The sequence below is a fragment of the Gracilinanus agilis genome, chromosome 2, assembly GCF_016433145.1.
Source record: "Gracilinanus agilis isolate LMUSP501 chromosome 2, AgileGrace, whole genome shotgun sequence".
In the NCBI taxonomy this organism is placed as follows: domain Eukaryota; kingdom Metazoa; phylum Chordata; class Mammalia; order Didelphimorphia; family Didelphidae; genus Gracilinanus; species Gracilinanus agilis.
The window spans coordinates 283,580,585-283,599,632 of NC_058131.1; the positions used below are offsets into that span (position 1 = coordinate 283,580,585).

Sequence of the window (19,048 nt, forward strand, 5' to 3'; positions counted from 1 at the left end):
AAATAAATAAATAAATAAATAAATAAATAAATAAATAAATAAATAAATAAGTAAATGAATGAATAAATAGATAAAAAATATTTCAATCAAGAAAAGCAGCTTCCTACCAGTGAAACCTTTCACATCCAGTGGGACAGGCACAAAACATTAGGACCTCAAAGATGCTAGAGATAAAAGTTCAATGACTATGACTGCTAATCACTGCACTCACTAGGAAGCAGCCCTCCAATTCCAGAACATTCAACTCTTCAACTCCAAGGGAAGCACAGGAGGCAATACCAAAACAAAGGCCCTGCTTCCACCTGTGGCTTTATTTGTGCTGCTTTCCCTAGCCTAGAATATCCTTTCTACTCTTTTCTATCAGTCCAAATTGTATTCAACCTTCAAGGTCCACCTTACATTCCATAAGCTCCATGGAGTGTTCCTCCTCCCCTTTTTGTGTCTTGTAGCATTTATTATCTCTAGTATTTGTTTTGGCAATCATATAATGCCTTGGATTGATTGTTAATTGATTTATACATGTCATCCCCTCAACTTGCCTTGGAAAGGGAGGGGAGCAACAAGGTCATGTTATTGTTTTGAATTGATGATGACGATGATAACTAGCATTTGTACATCACTTCAAGGATTTCAAAGTGCTTCATAAATATGATTCAACAGGAGTTAAATAATTTGCCCGGACATATACCTAATCCGGAGGGCCAAACTTGAACTCGGGTCTTCTGGACTCTAAATCCAGTGCTTAATCCACAGGGCCACCTAGTTAACCCACAGTGGTGAGTACAAGCAGTGTTCCTAAGAAAGAGGTTAATAGTTTAAATACTTGTTGAAACTAGTTGAATGGGGAAATACTTTGGAACCCAATGAATTTGTTCTGTGTAGCAAGTTAAATTCCATATACCATGGGCTTCTGGGAACCAACCCAGTGAAAGTATATACTCCCAAATGAAAGTGGTGCGGTTAGAAATTAAAGCTCTGCAACTAATTCTGTAGTGCCTCTCTCACAACCTAGGACACTCTATCCTAGTGAAATATTCCCATGAAGGCCTCTTTGGTCTGCTGGGATAGGATTTGGTTATGTTCTCATTGAATCAAAATCCCCTCTCCACAAAGGCTGAAAAGGAAATAGAGAACAAGAATAGTACCAAAGAACAGTATGGTGGGAACTGGCCTATTTCTAAGGGGGTTTGGCCATTGCTGGGTCACTGCAAGGAGAGTTATAATTATTTGGGAAAGCAGAGGGGAAGAGAAAAGAAGGAAAAGGGGTGAGAAGAAAAAAATTAGCTCATTCTAGCCACAAAGGGAGAAGAGAGAGAGCGCACTAGAGCAAGCAAGCAAGCTGCAGTCCCGCAGTGACCCCAGGGGAATCGAGTGAGTCAGAGCAGCCATATTGAGCAGGAAATTACTCACAGACGCTGCGTTCCTGCCTCTCTGCTCCCAAGAGAATCAGCCTTTTGTAAATGGTTCCTCTGTCAGTAACTGGGGGGGAGGGGAAGGGGGGGGGACTGAGGTAGGGGGAGGGGAAGAGGGAGGGAAGGCTCTGTGCAGTGCCTTCCTGTCAGCTCCTTCCCTTCCAGCTGAAATCTGATCCCTCCCTTCCCAAAACTCCAAATTTAGAAGCCAGATTGAAACTGAAATTCTTTTCCTGACTGCCCTGGGCTCTTAAAGGCACCAGGACTACATTTCCCAGGGCAACAGGCTTCCTAGAGCTTAGTCTCCAACATCTAGGAGACACAGGTTCACCAAAGAATTGAGATTTCTCCTCTAAGAGCACTCAGGGTATAAGATTCTCTCTCTAGGGGGATTCTGGAGGGAAGTCCATTTCTAACTAATTCTCTAAGGGTTTTTTGCTTGTGAGTGTGTTTTTTAACCCCACCAAGTTATATGAATTCAAAATACTGGACTTATCCAAATGCCTCAAGCTCTTGACTAAGACCTGGATTCATCTCCAGGTGTAATATTGAAGCCTCTCAGCCTTCGCACTAAATTGCTCTTCCTCCTCAGGTATTATATGTGTTCCTTTTTTATTGCAGTGAATAAGATTTGGTCATTCAACATTTATACAATAGTGCAGAGCTAATGGGGGAAGTGGAGCCGGTAGAGCTATAAGGAGAAGGGAGGCAGCAAATGTATAAATTAGAGTACCAAAGGGAAACTACCAGGAATACAACACTGCAGGTCACATTCATATATTTCTGTGCAACTGTGGAAATCAAAATTCATCTTTACCAGCATTAGGCACTTGCTTAGTAACCCCTAATGTTCAACTATTAATATTGTTTTGTAGTAGGCAATAAGAAGACTAAGGCAAAAAAAAAAAAAAAAAAGTAGAGAAAGAGAGCTAGAAAGAGGCATAAATTAAGGAGAAACTTTTAACCCTCCCCTCTCCTTTTATACATCAACTCCCACCCTTTTCCATTTCACCAGATCCTAAGTGTTCAATATGCCTTCATTGCCACCTAGTGGCTGCCAAAGCTTCCTTTTTGTTGCAGGAACTGGACAACTCAAATTTCAGGAAAAGCTACTAAGAGTATCAGAAATATGAACACTACACAAATCTCAATGTATGCCATGAGACTAACCCCAGTTTTATCTAGATCCAGAAAAAGCTAAACAGGGAGTTACCAGGGAGAGCTAAAACATCTACTAAACCGCTTAAGTTATTGTTGTTGTTCAGCCATTTTAATCATGTTGGAACTTTAGTGATCCTATTTAGGGTTTTCTTGGCAAAAGCAATGAAGTGGTTTGCCAATTTCTTTTCCAACTAAACTAATTTTATAAATGAGGAAACTGAGGCAAATGAGGTTAAGTGACTTGCTCAGGGTAACATGGCCAGTAAGAGTCTCGGTCCAGATTTGACCTCAGGACTCTAGGCCTGGCACTTTATCCACTGTACCACTTAGCTATGCCAGTTAAGTTTTACTCACCAAAGAGAAAAATCTTTCTACATGACAAAACTGAATTCTCCTACCCTAGCTCTTCTCATTTTCGATTTTCTAATTTTACAGACATTCTCATTCTATGTTAAATGCAAGCAAAAACACATGACAGTCTCTTAAAGCAGCAAGCCAGAAGGTTCCTAAGTCCTCTCATATGTGTCTCTCCATCCTCAAAGACCTTGGTCCCATTACAATGCTGAAAGAAGATCTCTAGGAATGAAGAATTGGCCAAACAGCTGCCAACTACAAATTCTACTTGCTGGTTTGGGGAAAAAAAAGTTTCTTCTTTAGCCTTCGATTTCTGAAGAGGCTAGAATTTAATGACTACCAGAGAGCAACTTTTTGTTACAGATCAATCAATGTCCCTTGCTAAAAAGCTGAGACAATGTGTACAATTCTGTCAATGTAGCAAGAACATGGGCCCAAAGCTAGAAGGCATTTATTAGAGTACCCAGGGCTTCTAGGAATACATGTGTATAAGCAGTTCATATGTCTTGGTGCAGCCTGCCTTTGCCTTTTTATTTATTTTTTTTTTGAAGAGGAGAAAGATTCAAAACTAATAGTAACAGCATAAAAAATTGTGGACTTAAAATGAGAATGGAAATTCCTAGAAGAAAGGGCCCTCACTAAGTATATATTTTGTTAAATACTCAATATAAAGTCATTGCATGATAACTGAAGGGGAAGCTGGAAATGGATCTCTTGCTTTCTTTCTCCATAAAATACTTTCATTTACTATTTCTTTCCAGATACCATGGGTCCCCAGATCAGATATATCTCTCCTCATTTCTGAAAGGGTCACGTTTCACAAGAAGGAACAGCAGGCATAGGGACTCTAAAACGGGATTACGCCATCTATATACATTCTCTCTACCCCCAAAAGGAAAACCACAATCCTCCTCACCTCAGTAATAAATAGGATGCACTCCAGGAACATGTAGTCCTTGTGATTCTCATTCACTGCCTTCTCATCCACAAAGTGCCTAGGCTCCAGGTATGGGTGTTCTAAGAAAGGTAGAAAACCTCATAGTGAAGAAACTGGTCCTTGAAACTACATTCTCCTTCTCAGTTCCAGTCATACACTGTACCTACTTCTACAATCCAACTCCAGCTATGAACAATAGTAATTATAATCATAGCTAGCTTTTATATAGTGCTTTAAGGTTTGCAAAGTGTTTTATGCATATTATCTCATTTTATCCTCATGACAGCCCTGGAAAGTAGATGCTATTATTATTCCCATTTTTACAGATGAGGAAACTGAGGCAGAGGTTAAGTGACTTGCTCAGAGTCACATGGCTAATAAGAATTTGAGGCTGGATTTGAACTCAGGTCTTTCTGACTCCAAGTCCAGTGCTCTAATACACTTTATCATCTACCTGCCTATTGAGACAAATGGAGTGGTCAAGTGGCTGGTCTAGACACATAATTTGCAGTTGATTCACTCCAAGAAAAACAGAAAATAAAGCAACCCTGCCCCTTTCTTCAAATTCTTGGGTCAAGATCAGATGACTGAGAAGTTGGGAGCCAAAGTATGCCTACCCTTGGGTTTGACATGGATCTAACAAGCTAGCTTGTACTAAGTGGAAAAGGAGTCCTGTTTGTTTATGGGGTTAGGGGAAGGGGAAACAACTTATTTTTCTGATGGGTTTTACATAGTGACATTAGATCTTATTGGTCACTAAGCCAAGAGTATCCCTCATTTTAAATATAAAAACATCACAGCTGCTACTGGGAGATGGGGTCTGAATTTCACATCAACCCATTAAGCACTAGGCAAGAAGCTTTTCTACTCCAGTCCTTGTCACTTTTCATTATCTCTGCAGCACTCTACCTCCTCCTCCCACAGCATCAGCACACTGGCTCACAGCAGAAGGTCAACAACAAACAGCCTCAGTCAATAGCTGGTTTAATGCCCTGGTTCACAAGCTGTCACTAGCTGCCAGATGCTGGGCTCTGGACAGGAGGTAAAAGGGGAAAAAAGAAAGGAGGGAGAATACAGGAAGATAGAAGGACACCCTGAGACAGAGGGAAGAAGCATCTTCTTTGGTACCTATAAGCTGAGAACTGCCCCAGATGAAGGGCAAAAACTGGAAGTCATCTAGACCCCATACTCCTTGGCTTCCAGCTGGCTCCATCCTGTAGGTTTTCTGAAGTTTCCTCATAACCTCAAGGTACCTGAGGTAGGGAAGACAGGAAAAAAGTACAAAACAGATTCTCAACCCTTCTATACCAGAGAACAAAGACATGGTGAAAGTGATAGTTTAGGAGAAGTAGTTCCTATTTTGATTTTTAAAGTCTGTCTTCATATAAATTCATGATATTGGAAAGGAGCCTGTACCTCAGGTCAGGAAGCCTAAGCCTTAATCCTGGCTCTGCCACTGACTTCCTATATGACCTTGGGCAAGTCAAACTCTCTGAATCTCAGTTCCCTCATCTATAGAATGAAAAGGTTAAACCAGTCTCTAGAGATCCGTCCTGGCTCAAAATACCATATTACCTTGCCATCTTCAAAGCTGATAATTTTATTCCCTACTCCCATTCCCTCAAAATATTACATACTCATCAGCTTCATCAATCTTTGGTGTTTCTGAGAAGTGCCTTACCTTCTAAACTGGAGAGAATGCCATTCTCAAACTGCTCAGCACTGTGAATACTTCCCAGTGGGCCAGAGAATCTATGACATTAACATTTGGAATAAAACAACTGAGGCCCACGGTTCAAGCTTGCTAAAATACTGCAAACTCTAGGTGGCAAGAGATCATTGGCAAAGAATTCTTTCAGCCTTTCTTTGACATCTGTTCACCTGAGAGATAACTAAACTATATCAGCAGAATGAAATTTGGAGAAAAGAGAAAACTAGAAAAGCAATCTAGAAAAAGTATGGAGAGTGTGAGAAAGAAGAATAACACAGTAATCAGACTGCTTTGTTGAGCTCCCTAGCTTTTTATTTCTGAGTTCCACCATGACAATAGCAAGGAAATAAACTCCACTCCCACCAGGCCCAGGCCCTCCTTTCCCTTACCGGTTAAATACTTTGAAAACAATGGCTATTTGGTCATCTACCCGGAGGACCCCAATCTTGCAGAGACAGCAAAGGAAGGCAGCAAAGGCTGCTTCATGACCTGGAAGAGAAAAAAAAAAACATAGGCTGAAAGAGACCACAGATTCCATGGAAGAGAAAAGGGATTTCTTCTTGCTCTCCTAGACTGTCCCCAAAAACTTAAGAAACCGTAATCTTTCTCTAAAAAGCATATACTGAGTTATAAATGAGAGCTCATATAGACTTCTCTACAAAATGGATTAAGATTTTTCTAGGTCTTCCAGTATTATAAATTTATTCCTTTGTTTTGAAACTCTTACCTTATGTCTTAAGAGATGGTCAGGGCTAGGCAATTTGGGTTAAGTGACCTGCCCAGGGTCAGAGAGCTAGGAAGTATCTGAGGCCTCATTTGAACTCAGGTGCTCCCAACTCCAGGTCTGGCTCTTATTCTACTGAGCCATCTAGGTGCCCCTGTAAACCTATTCCTAAATGTGCTTTTTAAGATAGAAGTATATATTATCTGAAATTTATAAATTATACTGGATCAAATATTTTAAGGACATCATCCTCCCCACTCCCCACCATATTAGGTTGGGCTGACCAGATCAAAATCAACTACTAATTGCTAGGACTTTACCTATATGGGTTCAATCCCAATCACTATATTAAGGTTCCTTCTTATTACTGATATCTCTGCACACACACCAAGATTTTCCACTTTGTTTTTTAGGCAGTTGGGTAGTACAATGGATAAAACACTGAGCCTGGAGTCAAGAAGACCTATGTTCAAATGCAGCCTTAGACACTTACTGGCTGTGTGACTCTGGACAAACCATTATCTGTTAGCCTCGCTATAGCACCTACTTTCCCAGAGACACTATGAGGATCAAATGAAAGTATTTAGCATGATGCCTGGCACAGAGTAGGCCTTATATAAATTATTATTAGTAGTAGTAGAATATTATATAAGCTGTTATTATTAGTGGAATAAAGGATTTTTAGGATCTAACATATTTTAAGTCCTCAATAAATATCATAATTCAGAAGCATTGGATTCAAACTAGTCAAGTCTCAACCAGCCAGCTACTAACCACAGCAATAATCAAAAACCAAAGTCTTAAAATGAACTGCCATCTTGTTTACCTGGAGTCTTTCATTTTTGGTCTTAGTCAAATCCTCCCAAATGTACAACTCAAAGCAAATACTAAGTATCACCCCAACCCCAATCTGAGGAACAAGCCAAGACAAAATGTACTCAGGAGCCCAAGGCCTTACTTGGATTTTCTCAGGTTCTTGCTTTAAAAACCTAGGTACCAGTCAAAGCTAGAGGCCTGAGCTACCACAAGGAGCTTCAGGATGGAGGAGAAAGACAAGTCCATTTCTTCCAAGTCTCCCCAGGTACATGGGCACCTGGTATGAAAAAACTTTTTTTTTTTTATATATTTTTTTTTAATTTTATACCCTTAACTTCTGTGTATTGTCTCATAGGTGGAAGAGTGGTAAGGGTGGGCAATGGGGGTCAAGTGACTTGCCCAGGGTCACACAGCTGGGAAGTGTCTGAGGCCGGATTTGAACCTATTTTTTTTTTTAAGGTGACCAAACACACCTTCTTCATGTCAAAATCAGCCTGGAAGCCCCAAAAGGAACCCAATGATGTCAGTCAAGAAGACAGTAGACCTCAGGGGAAGCATTTGTCAAAATGCAAAGATACCCAGAGCAAGCCCCAAGAACAGACCAGCCCTTTAAGATGCTCTGCAGAGCTCTCCAGGATGCTGCCTGAAGATGCTGAGGAGAAGAAACACAAGCAGCACACAGTAAGAGTAATAGATCCATCTTGAAGGATGAACAGAAAAACAAAGTAACTATTCAGGGACTCATATTTTGGGCAACACTTCCCCCTGGTGGACCGAACTAACACCACATCAGCTATGTGTTATATTAAGACCCAAAACACTGTTCCTCTCCAAAGCTTTTGATTTCTGGAATATAACAAACTTAAGGAATGCTGCACTTCACAGACATAAGCTGGGACCCCAGTTTATCTGAGATGGCAGTGATGCAGCCAAGAACAGGGTAAAAAAGCAACCCTAGGAAGGGCAAAGATGAAGCCAAATAATCACTACCTCCCACCATCCAAGGCCCTTAAGATTACAAGTCCCAGGCAAGAGTAAATTACCTGTGCCATAATCAATTCGGGTAGAGTTTCCCACTGATTCCTTTAGGTAAAGGGCCACCTCAGGTACAGCAGCTGCCAAATGGCTAGGGATCACTGTAGCCACTAGGTTTTCTGCTTCCTGATAAAACAAGATAAAGAGAATTAGTACCAGATTGCTTAGCATTCAGAATGAGCAGCAGCTGAGAAACATGAAAGTAAAAAAAGTCGAGAGGGTAAAGAGGAAAAAAGCATCCACCATTAATCCCACCTGCCTCCCAAGTAGGAAGCTAGCCTCTACACCTCAGCCTCATACTTCCTAGCCTGGCCATTATAAATGACAGCCTCTCCTGAGTCCAAAGGAGAGAAGCTGTGGAAACAGCATAGAAAAGGAATCCTCAGTGATGTATTAAGAACTGACTCAGTTAGGTCAACACATGACCTAAAACAGTAGACAAAAGGACAAGTGGAAAAGGAACTTCTGTCCTTTCTTAGGGGAAGGTAAGAAATCTGCTATAAGGCCTCTACTCCCTTACTCCAGAGGGTAAAAGATCCTACTTTCTGATTAAAGTGCAAACTTCTTTGCCTAGTTTTCAAGGCTCTATAAAATCCGGTAGCACTCAACCTTTCCAGTCCTCTTATACTTTCATGCCTTATATGTCCCACCCAAAATGAACTTACTCTACTCCTAAATACACTAAATACTCCCAAAACTTCTATATTTTTACTCATGTAATACCCCTAAGCCTAAAATGCCTTTCTTTCAATTGGCAAATATTCAGCATATGGGAAGTACTTAATACTTTTTTTGATATGTAGGAAGAATTTGAGGCCACCAAAAAGCACATTCTATTTCTGAAAATTAAAAATTTTCATTATGATTACCTATAGAGAGCCAGCTCTATAAACCAGGGATTTTCTGAGTGGCCTAAGGTGGATGTCGGATGATAAAGAACAAAACAGACTGAGAACAACAGCTGGTTAGCTCATAGTCACTCCAAGTACCATGGAGTCACAAGTTTATTATATATGAAATTAAAGCTCCCTTTCACCCAAAAGCACAGAGAAAGTTTTACAGCTGCGCAGAAATTGCCATTACAACTTAGACAATACAAAGAAGCTTCAGTAGCTTCAAGGTGAAGATAAAATACAAGGTTGGATTGTAGCCACCTCATTATCAGTAAGCTAAGTCTGGGAATACTTTTCTCAGGGGCGGAAGGCCCCTGCTGGAGGAGGTTTTTTGACCTTGGCTGTCTGAAACAGCTTTTGAGACCAAGCGGTTGCATTTCTGACCAAGGGAAAGAATGTTAACCTCTTGACTGCTAGCTTGCTAAGAACTTAAAGCTTTCCAATAAGACTATAATGTTTTTCCAATAAGAAAAGGTGTGGATCAGAAAAGGAGTCAAAAGAGGAATCTCAGATTTTTATCTTAGATAGCCCACCCTGTCTTGCTCTAACTTGTAGAGCAGAAGGGTTAACACACGGTTCTGCCTGACTGCGTTGACCTTTTGATGGGGTCCAGATAAAAATATCTATTTGAGACTCTGTTTCTCTTATTGGCCTCCCACAATTACCCTAGTTTAAGGCTTTACCCAATATCTAGGAATACCCTTTTTCACCCTTGACAATTCCCAGAACACTTTGCTTGCTGACAGGTCTCAGTACTAGTTTATGTCAACCACTCCTGTTTAGCCTGGTACATATGAAATGCTTACCTGGTCAAGTTTAGCATACCAAGTCCTGAAGGCTTTGTTCCCAAATCTGGAGGGCTGATCCATAGGAGGGGTCTCATCAATCCATCTGTCTAATGTATTGAGGAGTGCAACAAGCTTATTAATTGGCTGTATGAGGCAAGACAGAAAGAATGGAATACAATAAGCAATAGAATTAGCTGTGAAGGAATCACTAAAGAAAAAAAAACTCATAATCCTGATGGATTCACAGGGGAATTCTATCAAACTTTTAAAAAGCAATTAGTACCAATACTACAAATTATTCTCAAAAATTAAAAAAGAAATCACCCTACCAGATTCTTTTTATCAGACAAATATAATCCTAATACTTTAATCAGATAATATAATGTAACTGTGAAGGGCAGCATTCATGAAGTTTGCTATATTCCAGAAATGAAAAACTTTGAAAAGAAGCAGTATTTTGGTTCTGAGAACAAGAGAATATAAAGAAGAATGTCTCCAAGCAAGCCCTACTAGGTCTGGGGGGCTTTGTTTTTAAAGCCTTAAGAAACAAATCAGGACTCCAGGACTCTAATCACAAATTGACTGAATTTTATTATCTTAAGAGCACAGCCTTATGCATACATGCAGGACTTTCAGTGTTGTATAACAGAACACTGAATTTAGAGTCAAAGAGCCTAGATCCAAACCTCAACTTCCCTTGTTGGGTGTCCTGTCCTCAAAGGAAAATGTGAGAATATGAACTCTATTACCTCTAAGAGCCCATTCATTCATCACATCTTAAACACCTTCTACACACAGTATTCAGCATTAGATAGATGAGGAAAGGCAGCTTGGTGTTGTAGACAGGGCCTAGGACTTGGAATCAAGAAGACCTGAAGTCAAATCCCTCCTCAGAAACTTACTAAATGTGTGACCATAGGCAAATCATTTTACCTCTCTATTTTCTCCTCTGTAAAATGAGACGGTTGAGCTTTGATAGCCTCAAGCAGTCCTTCCAGTACTAAATCTAAGATCTGATGATGCATTGACATCACCTGGTAGCAAAATACTGAAAGGAAAAGTCAATACCACTAAACAAATCATGCTATATGAATAGAATGGAACAGTACTGTACCATAACAAATAACAAATAATTCTGAGAAACATGAGGGAGATTTGTATGAACCAATACAAAGTAAAATAAACAGAATTATGAAAAGATATATACAATCTGAGAAGATATATAAAATGTCTACAATAATGTAAAGGAAAACACTAACTCAATAAAACTGATTAATTATAATGTCCAGTGTTGATAATGATGACAAAGATCTCCCTACTCTTAGTAGAGATGTGAGGAACTACAGGTGCAGAATGTTTCATGAGTTATTCAGACTTAATCCCTTTATTAATTTTGCTTAATTATTTTTCTTTATTCAAAACAAGGATTCAACAAAGGTGGTTTTGAGAAGAATGTGATGTTAAATATGGGTTGATGCAGACATGATTTGGGATGTAGACTCTAAACGACCACCCTAGTACAACTATCAATAATATGGAAATAGATCTTGATGAATGACACATGAAGAAACCAGTATGGAAATGTACATCGGCTGGGGGGGGGAGGGGAAGGACCAGTGTTGGGGGGGAAAGAGTAAGAGCATGAATCATGGAAACATGGAAAAAAATTTTTTTGCTAAAAAAAATGTGATGTTAAAATGAAAGACCTCAACAAAATAATAAATATAAATATAGATAATAACTGGTTTCTATTAGAATCTACCATGCCATATTGAGTTCAAAATAATCACCAACCCTTAATTGCAACCAGAAGTCCATTTAGAAAGTAACCTCCATCTCCCTTTTTTCCTAAACTATTATAATAAAGAATAGTTATCAAGGGTCTGTAGTAAGGAGAGGACTGAAGCTCAAGAGTTTCTTCTGATCTCTACAGCAGTACCTGATTCCTTTAGCTACTGAATAAAGGAAAAACTAGAACCTGAAATTCAAGCCTCAAGACTAAATGAGAGGAGCTCCTAGGTGGCTCAGTAGATTGGAAGCCAGGCCTAGAGACAAGAGGTTCTAGGTTCAAATCTGGCCTCAGACACTTCCTAGCCATGCGACCCTGAGCAAGTCACTTAAACCCCATTGCCTAGCCCTTACTGCTTGCTCTTCTGCTTTGGAACCAATATACAGTATGGATTCTAAGGTGAAAGGTAAGGGTTTTTTGTTTGTTTTTTAAAGATTAAATAGAAGGGGGAAAAAGGTCCTTTATAGAGGCAGCAAGAGAATATTCTTCCCCTTCTACACTGGAGGGGGGGGGGACTATCTAGAGAGCAAATTCTTCACCTCAGATACTGTAAAACAGAAAGAGAGACTTTCTGATTATCCTGAGCCATTAAAAAAAGCAAAAACTTTGAGTTTTCAAGCTGAACCTACAGGGAAAGAGAGATAAGGAGACTGGTAAGAAAAGATCCATAATCATAGGGCTAGGGAAAGTCTCTATATATGGACAAACAATATTTGTACACAAATAATTCTGTCATCAAGAAAGTTGCAAAAAGCTATCAGGCCTCAATCATGAACTGAAGAAAGTGGATAGGGTTAGATGTCAGACAAAGAGAAATAGGAGTAGACTAGATGGATTAAATAATCAAGCTAAAGCTAGCTGATCAAAATATACAAAGATGTGGGCAATACCTAAACTTAGGTAGCCCCAGAGATAAAGAATGGGTTTTCAATTGGAAGGACAGAGAATCAAGGACAGAGAATTTTTAGGAAACTTGTATATATAAGCAGGAATATCCTTAGCTAAATGTGTTTCTTTAGAATCCCTGGCATGAGAGATGAGTCAACAAACAGAGTATATGCTTCAATACCATAGAACAGTGATGGGGAACCTTTTAGAGACCAAGTGCCATGTCCCACCCCATACAGGGGAAGAAGAAAACACTCCCATTGAGCTGCTGAATGGAGGGACAAGGTGAAATGAGGAATGACATCAGCCTGGGTGGAGAGGGGGAAGGGAGGGGAATATGCATTCCCATTGAGCTGCTGGGCAGGTGATGTGAAAAAAATGTCATCAGACCTGGTGGAGAAGAGGAGGGGAGAAGCTCCACCTGAGTTCTTCTGCCTTTCTAGTAATAAACTCTGCTTGTGGGGGCAATGTGCATGCCCACAGAGAGCACTCTGCATGCCATCTTTGACATATGTGCCAGAGGTTCACCATCACTGGCCTAGACTTTCTCCCTGTTGAATTTAAGAAATAATGCTTCCTGCTTTAACCTGCCTTTGCAGACAAAAGAAATGTGGAACCTCTGAAATACAGGAAATTTACCTCTATACCTCCAAAGGAAGGACTCAAAAAGTTGCTACTTGGAACTCAATATATAGAGAAGCAGGCTATTCAAAAAGGTCTGAGAATAGACTTAACTTGCCCCCATGTAATTCCCATAGCACAAAGTAGAGCAGCTATTACAAGCTGAAAAAGACCTAACAAAACCTGGATTTTCTCTAGGCCTCTGGACTTCAGAGCATAACTGAAAGGGATTAAGGAAGAGCATACAGGTGGCTGGCTAGAGATTGCTGGCTCAGCTAAACCAATGAATAATTAAAAGGCCCCCACCATCTTTTCTGTGGAAATCTCTCTGAAAGGAGCAAACTGCCTATTGTTTGGTTAGAGGCAGAGAAAATGGATCCAGCTGAAAAGCTGAATTAACACAAGTCAAGGGCCCTCCCCCCCATAAGAACAGTTCCTGCTTTCATTCTCCCAAGAGCATTTTGCCAATTTTGCTCAGTACCAAAATGCATCTACCTTTGATGGGGGCAAGTACAGAGAGATGAGGGAAGAGAAAGCAGCTGCTGAATCACTCTACTCCATAGCTCTAGGCAGGTAGTAAACCCACCCAACTGTTTGCCCTTAGTTCAAAGTGAGCTACAGTGCCTACTGTTTTTGCCAGCTATTTGGAGTTGCTCCCATACCTCTCCAGCATGAGCAAATCCCCTCTGCCTCCCTACCCCTAGAATGGTCTCAATCAAAAAGAACACTGGAGATAAAAAAAAAATGTACACAAAAGCATCTAAGGAGCATCTCAACAACAATCTAAGTTGGAAAGCAATCAAGGATTTGCTCAAGTTACAAAGCTCCCCTTTAATTAATTTCTTCCCTAGCACTGACCTTAACCCAAGTAATATTAACTCACATTTACACAGCATTTTAAAGATTTTTAAAATATTTTTTTAATTTCCAAGTACATGTAAAATCAATTTTTAACATTCATTTTTTTAAATTTTGAGTTCTAATACTCTCCTCTCTCCTCTCACTCCTTCATTGAGAAGTCAAGCAATTTGATATAGGTTATACACAATAGTCATATAAAACATATTTCTATATTAATCATGTGAAAGAAAACAAAGATCAAAAGAAAAAGGAAAATAAAAACAAAGCTAATTAAAAAGTATTCTTCAATCTGCATTCATACTCCTTTGGTTTTTTTTTTCTGTTGTTGTATAGTATTTTTCATCATAAGTCCTTCAGAATTGTCTTGGGTCATTGTATGGCTGAGAATGGCATAAGTCATTCATAGTTGATCATCACTCTGTACAATGTTCTCTTTATTCTGCTCTCTTCACTTTGCATTAGTTCATGTAAGACTTTCCAGATTTTTTTAAGTCATCTTGCCGGTCATTTCTTATAGTACAATAGTATTCCATTACAATCATATACTATAACTTGTTCAGTTATTCCCCAATAATAGGTATCCCCTAAATTTCTAATTTTTTTCCCACTACAAAAAGATGCTATAGGGGGCAGCTGGGTAGCTCAGTGGATTGAGAACCAGGCCTAGAGACGGGAGGTCCTAAGTTCAAATCTGGCCTCAGGCACTTCCCAGCTTGACCCCCATTGCCTACCCTTACCACTCTTCTGCCTTGGAGCCAATACACACTATTGACTCCAAGATGGAAGGTAAGGGTTTAAAAAAAAAGATGCTATAAATATTAATGTATGTATAAATATTTATAATATGTGCATTAACCCAATATAAATATATATAACTCAAAACAAAAAAAATATATAAAAAGGAAACCTATGTACATAGGTTTCCTTTTTTTTTTTTTTTTTTTAATCTATTTAGGACACAGACCTAGGAATTACTGGATCAAAGGGTATGAACAGCTTCATAACCCTATGGGTATAATTCCAAATTACAGAATAGTTGGATCAGTTCACAACTCCATTAACAATGCATTAGCATCCCAATTTTTCCACATCCCCTCCAAAACTGGTCATATTAGTCAATCAGATAAGAGTAAGATGGTACTTCAAAGTTGTTTTAATTTGCATTTCTCTAATCAATAATGACTTAAAGAACTTTTTCATATGACTAATAGATAGCTTTGATATCTTCTTATGAAAACTCTCCCTTCATATCCTTTGATTATTATCTACTGGGGAATAACTCTACTGGAGAATAACTATAAATATGACTCTGTTCTATTTAAATTTAAGAAATACAGTTTATTAAACTGAAAACTTTTTTCCCCCAGTTTTTATAGGATTCTGATTTTTAATCTACCCTGCTAACTGCTTCCATTTTATGGGTGAGTTCATCCCATTCACATTCACAGTTCTGATTATTTTCCTCCATCCTATTTTCCCTCCTTCTCTCTCTGTCTCGCTCTCCTTTTACCCTGTCCTCCATCAAAAACGTTTTCCTTCTGACCACCATCTCCTCCAATTTGTCCTTTCTTCTATCAGCCCTACCATCCCTTCTCTTGTCCCATTCCCCTCTTACTCCCTATTGTAACGGTAAGATAGATTTCTATACCCAGCTGAATGTGTATATTATTTCCTCTTTGAGCCAGTTCCAATGAAAGTAAGGTTGGAATGCTTTCCCTCACCTCTCCCACTTCCCCCTCTATTGTAAAAGCTCTTTCATGCCTTTTTTATGTGAGATTATTTACCTCATTCTAACTCTCCATTCCCCCTTCTCCTAATAGTCCTTTCAGTTAACTCACACTTGTGCTCTCTATGTATATTTACTCCTTCTAACTACCATAATGATGATAAAGTTCTTAGGTGTTGTAAGTATCTTCTTCCCTTGTAGGAATGTAAACAGTTTAACCTTATTGATTCACTTATGATTTCTCTTGCTTATTATCTTTCTTTGTCTCTCTTGAATCTTGTATTTGCGAGTCAGATTTTCTATTCAGGTCTGGTCTTTTCATGAGAAATGCTTGAAAGTCCACTATTTCATTGAGTATCCACTTATTCCACTCAAGAATTATACTCTATTCCAGTGATGGGCAAACTTTTTAAAAAGGCCAAAGGAAAGGAAATGCTCATCTGTCAGTCTGTTTCTAAGGCAACTCTTTCAAAGTTTCATTGTATTGTATTCTACTCATTATAATCTTCAGATTAGGAATAATGTCACAGCTCAGCCTGAGAGAACATTTCAGGGGGCCGCAACTGGCCCGGGGGCCATAGTTTGCCCATCACTGCTCTATACTATATACTATACCAGTTTTGCTGGGTAGGTGCCCCTGTTCCCCCCTAGAATATCATATTTCAAGCCTACTGAACCTTTAATGTCGAAGCTGCTAAATCTTATGCTAACCTGACTGTGGCTCTAAGATATTTGAACTGTTTCTTTCTAGCTGCTTGCAGTATTTTCTCCTTGACCTGGGAGCTCTGGAACTTGGCTATAATATTCTTGGGAGTTTTCATTTTGGTATCTCTTTCAGGAAGTGATTGGTAGATTCTTCCCATTTCTATTTTACCTTCTTTTTCTAGAATACCAAAGCCATTTTCTTTGACAATTTCTTGAAAGATGATGTCTAGGCTCTCTCTTTTTAAATAAAGAGATTTATTTACAATCCAATAATTCTTAAATTATCTCTTTGATATATTTTCCAGGTCAGTTTTTTCTAGTGAATATTTCACATTTTTTTCTTATATTTTCATTCCTTTGACTTTGGTTTATTGTTTCTTAATGTCTCTTGGCTTTCACTTGTCCAATTAAAAATTTTTTTCAATTATATTAGTATCAATTTTTAACAATCTTTTTTAAAATTTTGAGTTCCAAATCCTCTCCTTTCCTTTCCTTCCCTCCCCTCCCCCTCCCTGAAATAGTAAACAATTTGATCTTGGTTATACATATATAGTCATATAAGAAGATACATCAAAAACAAAAACACACAAAAATAAAGTGAAAAATAGTATGCTTCAATCTGTATTCAGATTCCCTCAGTTTTTTCTTTGGAATTAGACAGCATTTTTCATCATGAATCCTTTAGCATTGTCTTAGATGATTGTATTGCTAAGAATGGCTAAGTTGTTCATAGCTGATCATAGTACAATATTACTGGCACTGGGTACAATGCTCTTCTGGTTCTGCTCAATTTACTTTGTATCATTTCATATAGATCTTTCCAGGTTTTTCTGAAATTGCCCTGATCATCATTTCTCATAGCACAAGAATATTCCATTACAAACATATACCACAACTTATTCAGCCATTCCCCAGTTGATGGGAAATCTCAATTTCCAATTATTTGCTACCACAAAAAAAAAAGAGCTGCAATCACTTTATGTACAAATAGTTCCTTTTCTCTTTTTTAAAAATCTCTTTGGGATATAGACCTAGTAGTAGTTTTGTGGGGTCAAAGAGTAACACAGTTTTATGTACCTTTTGCACTTGCCCAATTCTAATTTTTAAGGAATTATTTTTTTTCAGTGACCTATTTTATCTCCTTTTCCATTTGGCCAATTCTACTTTGTAAAAAGTTCTGCTCTTTAGTCAATTTTTATGCCTTTGTTACCATTTGCCCTAGTCTGTTATTTTCTTCAGTAATTTTTTATGCCTCCCTTATTGACTTTTTTTTTTTTTTTAAATTTTAAACCCTTAACTTCTGTGCATTGACTTATAGGTTGAAGATTGGTAAGGGTAGGCAATGGGGGTCAAGTGACTTGCTCAGGGTCACACAGCTGGGAAGTGTCTGAGGCCGGATTTGAACCTAGGACCTCCTGTCTCTAGGCCTGGCTCTCAATCCACTGAGCTACCCAGCTGCCCCTCCTTATTGACTTTTTTCATGATTTTCTTACATCACTCTCATTTCTTTTCCCAATTATTCCTCTACCTTTCTTATTTGATTTTTTAAAAAATCCTTACCTTCTACCTTAGAATCAATGCTAAGTAGAATTAATTCCAAGGAAGAAGAGCATTAAGAGGTAGACAATTGAGTTTAAGTGACTTGCCCAGGGTCAAACTGCTAGGAAGTATCTGAGGCCACATTTGAACACAGGACCTCCCATTTCCAGGTCTGGCTCTTTTATCCACTGAACTACCTAGTTGCCCCTCTTATTTGATTTTTCAAATCCTTTTTTAGCTCTTCCAGAAATTGGGAGTGGGGGAGAGCACTGAGACTAATTTGCATGTTTCTCTGAGGTTTATTTTGCATGTAGCTGTTTTCACACTGTTGTCTTCTTCTAAGTTTGCTTTTTGATCTTTCTTGTCATCATAATAACTTCCTATGGTCAGGTTCTTTTTTGGTTGTTGGCTCATTTTTTCCTGGCCTATTTCTTGACTTCTAACGTTATGTTAAAGTTGGGCTCTGCTTCTAGGATGGAGGGGGCACTATCACAAACTTCAAGATTTTTCATGCTGCTGTTTTCAGAGCTACTTCTAGGGGGCTCTAAGTTTTCGTTCTTCTAAGGTGGTATGATCTAAGGGAAGGTGTAGTCATTATTCTCCTGACCTGTGCTCTGGTCAATGAACACCCACAAGCACTCTTTTCTGCCCTGGAAATGTGACCAGGTCCCTGCTCCTGCTAGTGCTTCACCTCACCCTGGGCCTGTGACCTGGAATCAAGCATGGGCAATGCAACAGAGACCTATACCTAGTGCAAGAAAAGGGTCTCCTTTAATTTCTTTCTAACCAGCTGTTTTAGTCATCCCTAAGACCAGCTGTGGGCTTGCCAGGCAGGACCCATGCTAGACTATGTTCCACTTTCATCTCAGTGAGACAGAACTTTCCTGCTGACCTTCTAAGTTGTCTTTGAAATTGTTTCATCCTGTCCTTTTGTTGACTCTTTTGCTCCAGAATTTGTTTTGCAGCATTATTATAAAGTTGTTTGGGAGGGGAATTTGGATGAGCTCAGGAGTGTCCCTGACTTTACTCGGCCATCCTGGCTTTACCCCACACTTTAAGATTTATAAAACATATTCCTCATAGTTACA

General features: G+C 39.0%; 1 protein-coding gene across 3 annotated transcripts in view; it reads right to left on the reverse strand.

Annotated features, from left to right (window-relative positions):
• Positions 1-19,048, reverse strand: part of PTPA (protein phosphatase 2 phosphatase activator) — a 42,665-nt gene that overhangs the window by 13,076 nt on the left and 10,541 nt on the right. For 2 of the 3 annotated variants that reach the window (XM_044663998.1, XM_044663996.1), the window contains 5 exons: positions 9,850-9,975; positions 8,159-8,276; positions 5,965-6,064; positions 4,993-5,117; positions 3,844-3,944 (listed from right to left, as the gene is read on the reverse strand). In XM_044663998.1, the coding sequence (XP_044519933.1) occupies positions 3,844-3,944; positions 4,993-5,117; positions 5,965-6,064; positions 8,159-8,276; positions 9,850-9,975 (570 nt within the window). The remainder of the gene's footprint in view (positions 1-3,843; positions 3,945-4,992; positions 5,118-5,964; positions 6,065-8,158; positions 8,277-9,849; positions 9,976-19,048) is intronic. The other variant, XM_044663999.1, reaches the window with a different exon arrangement.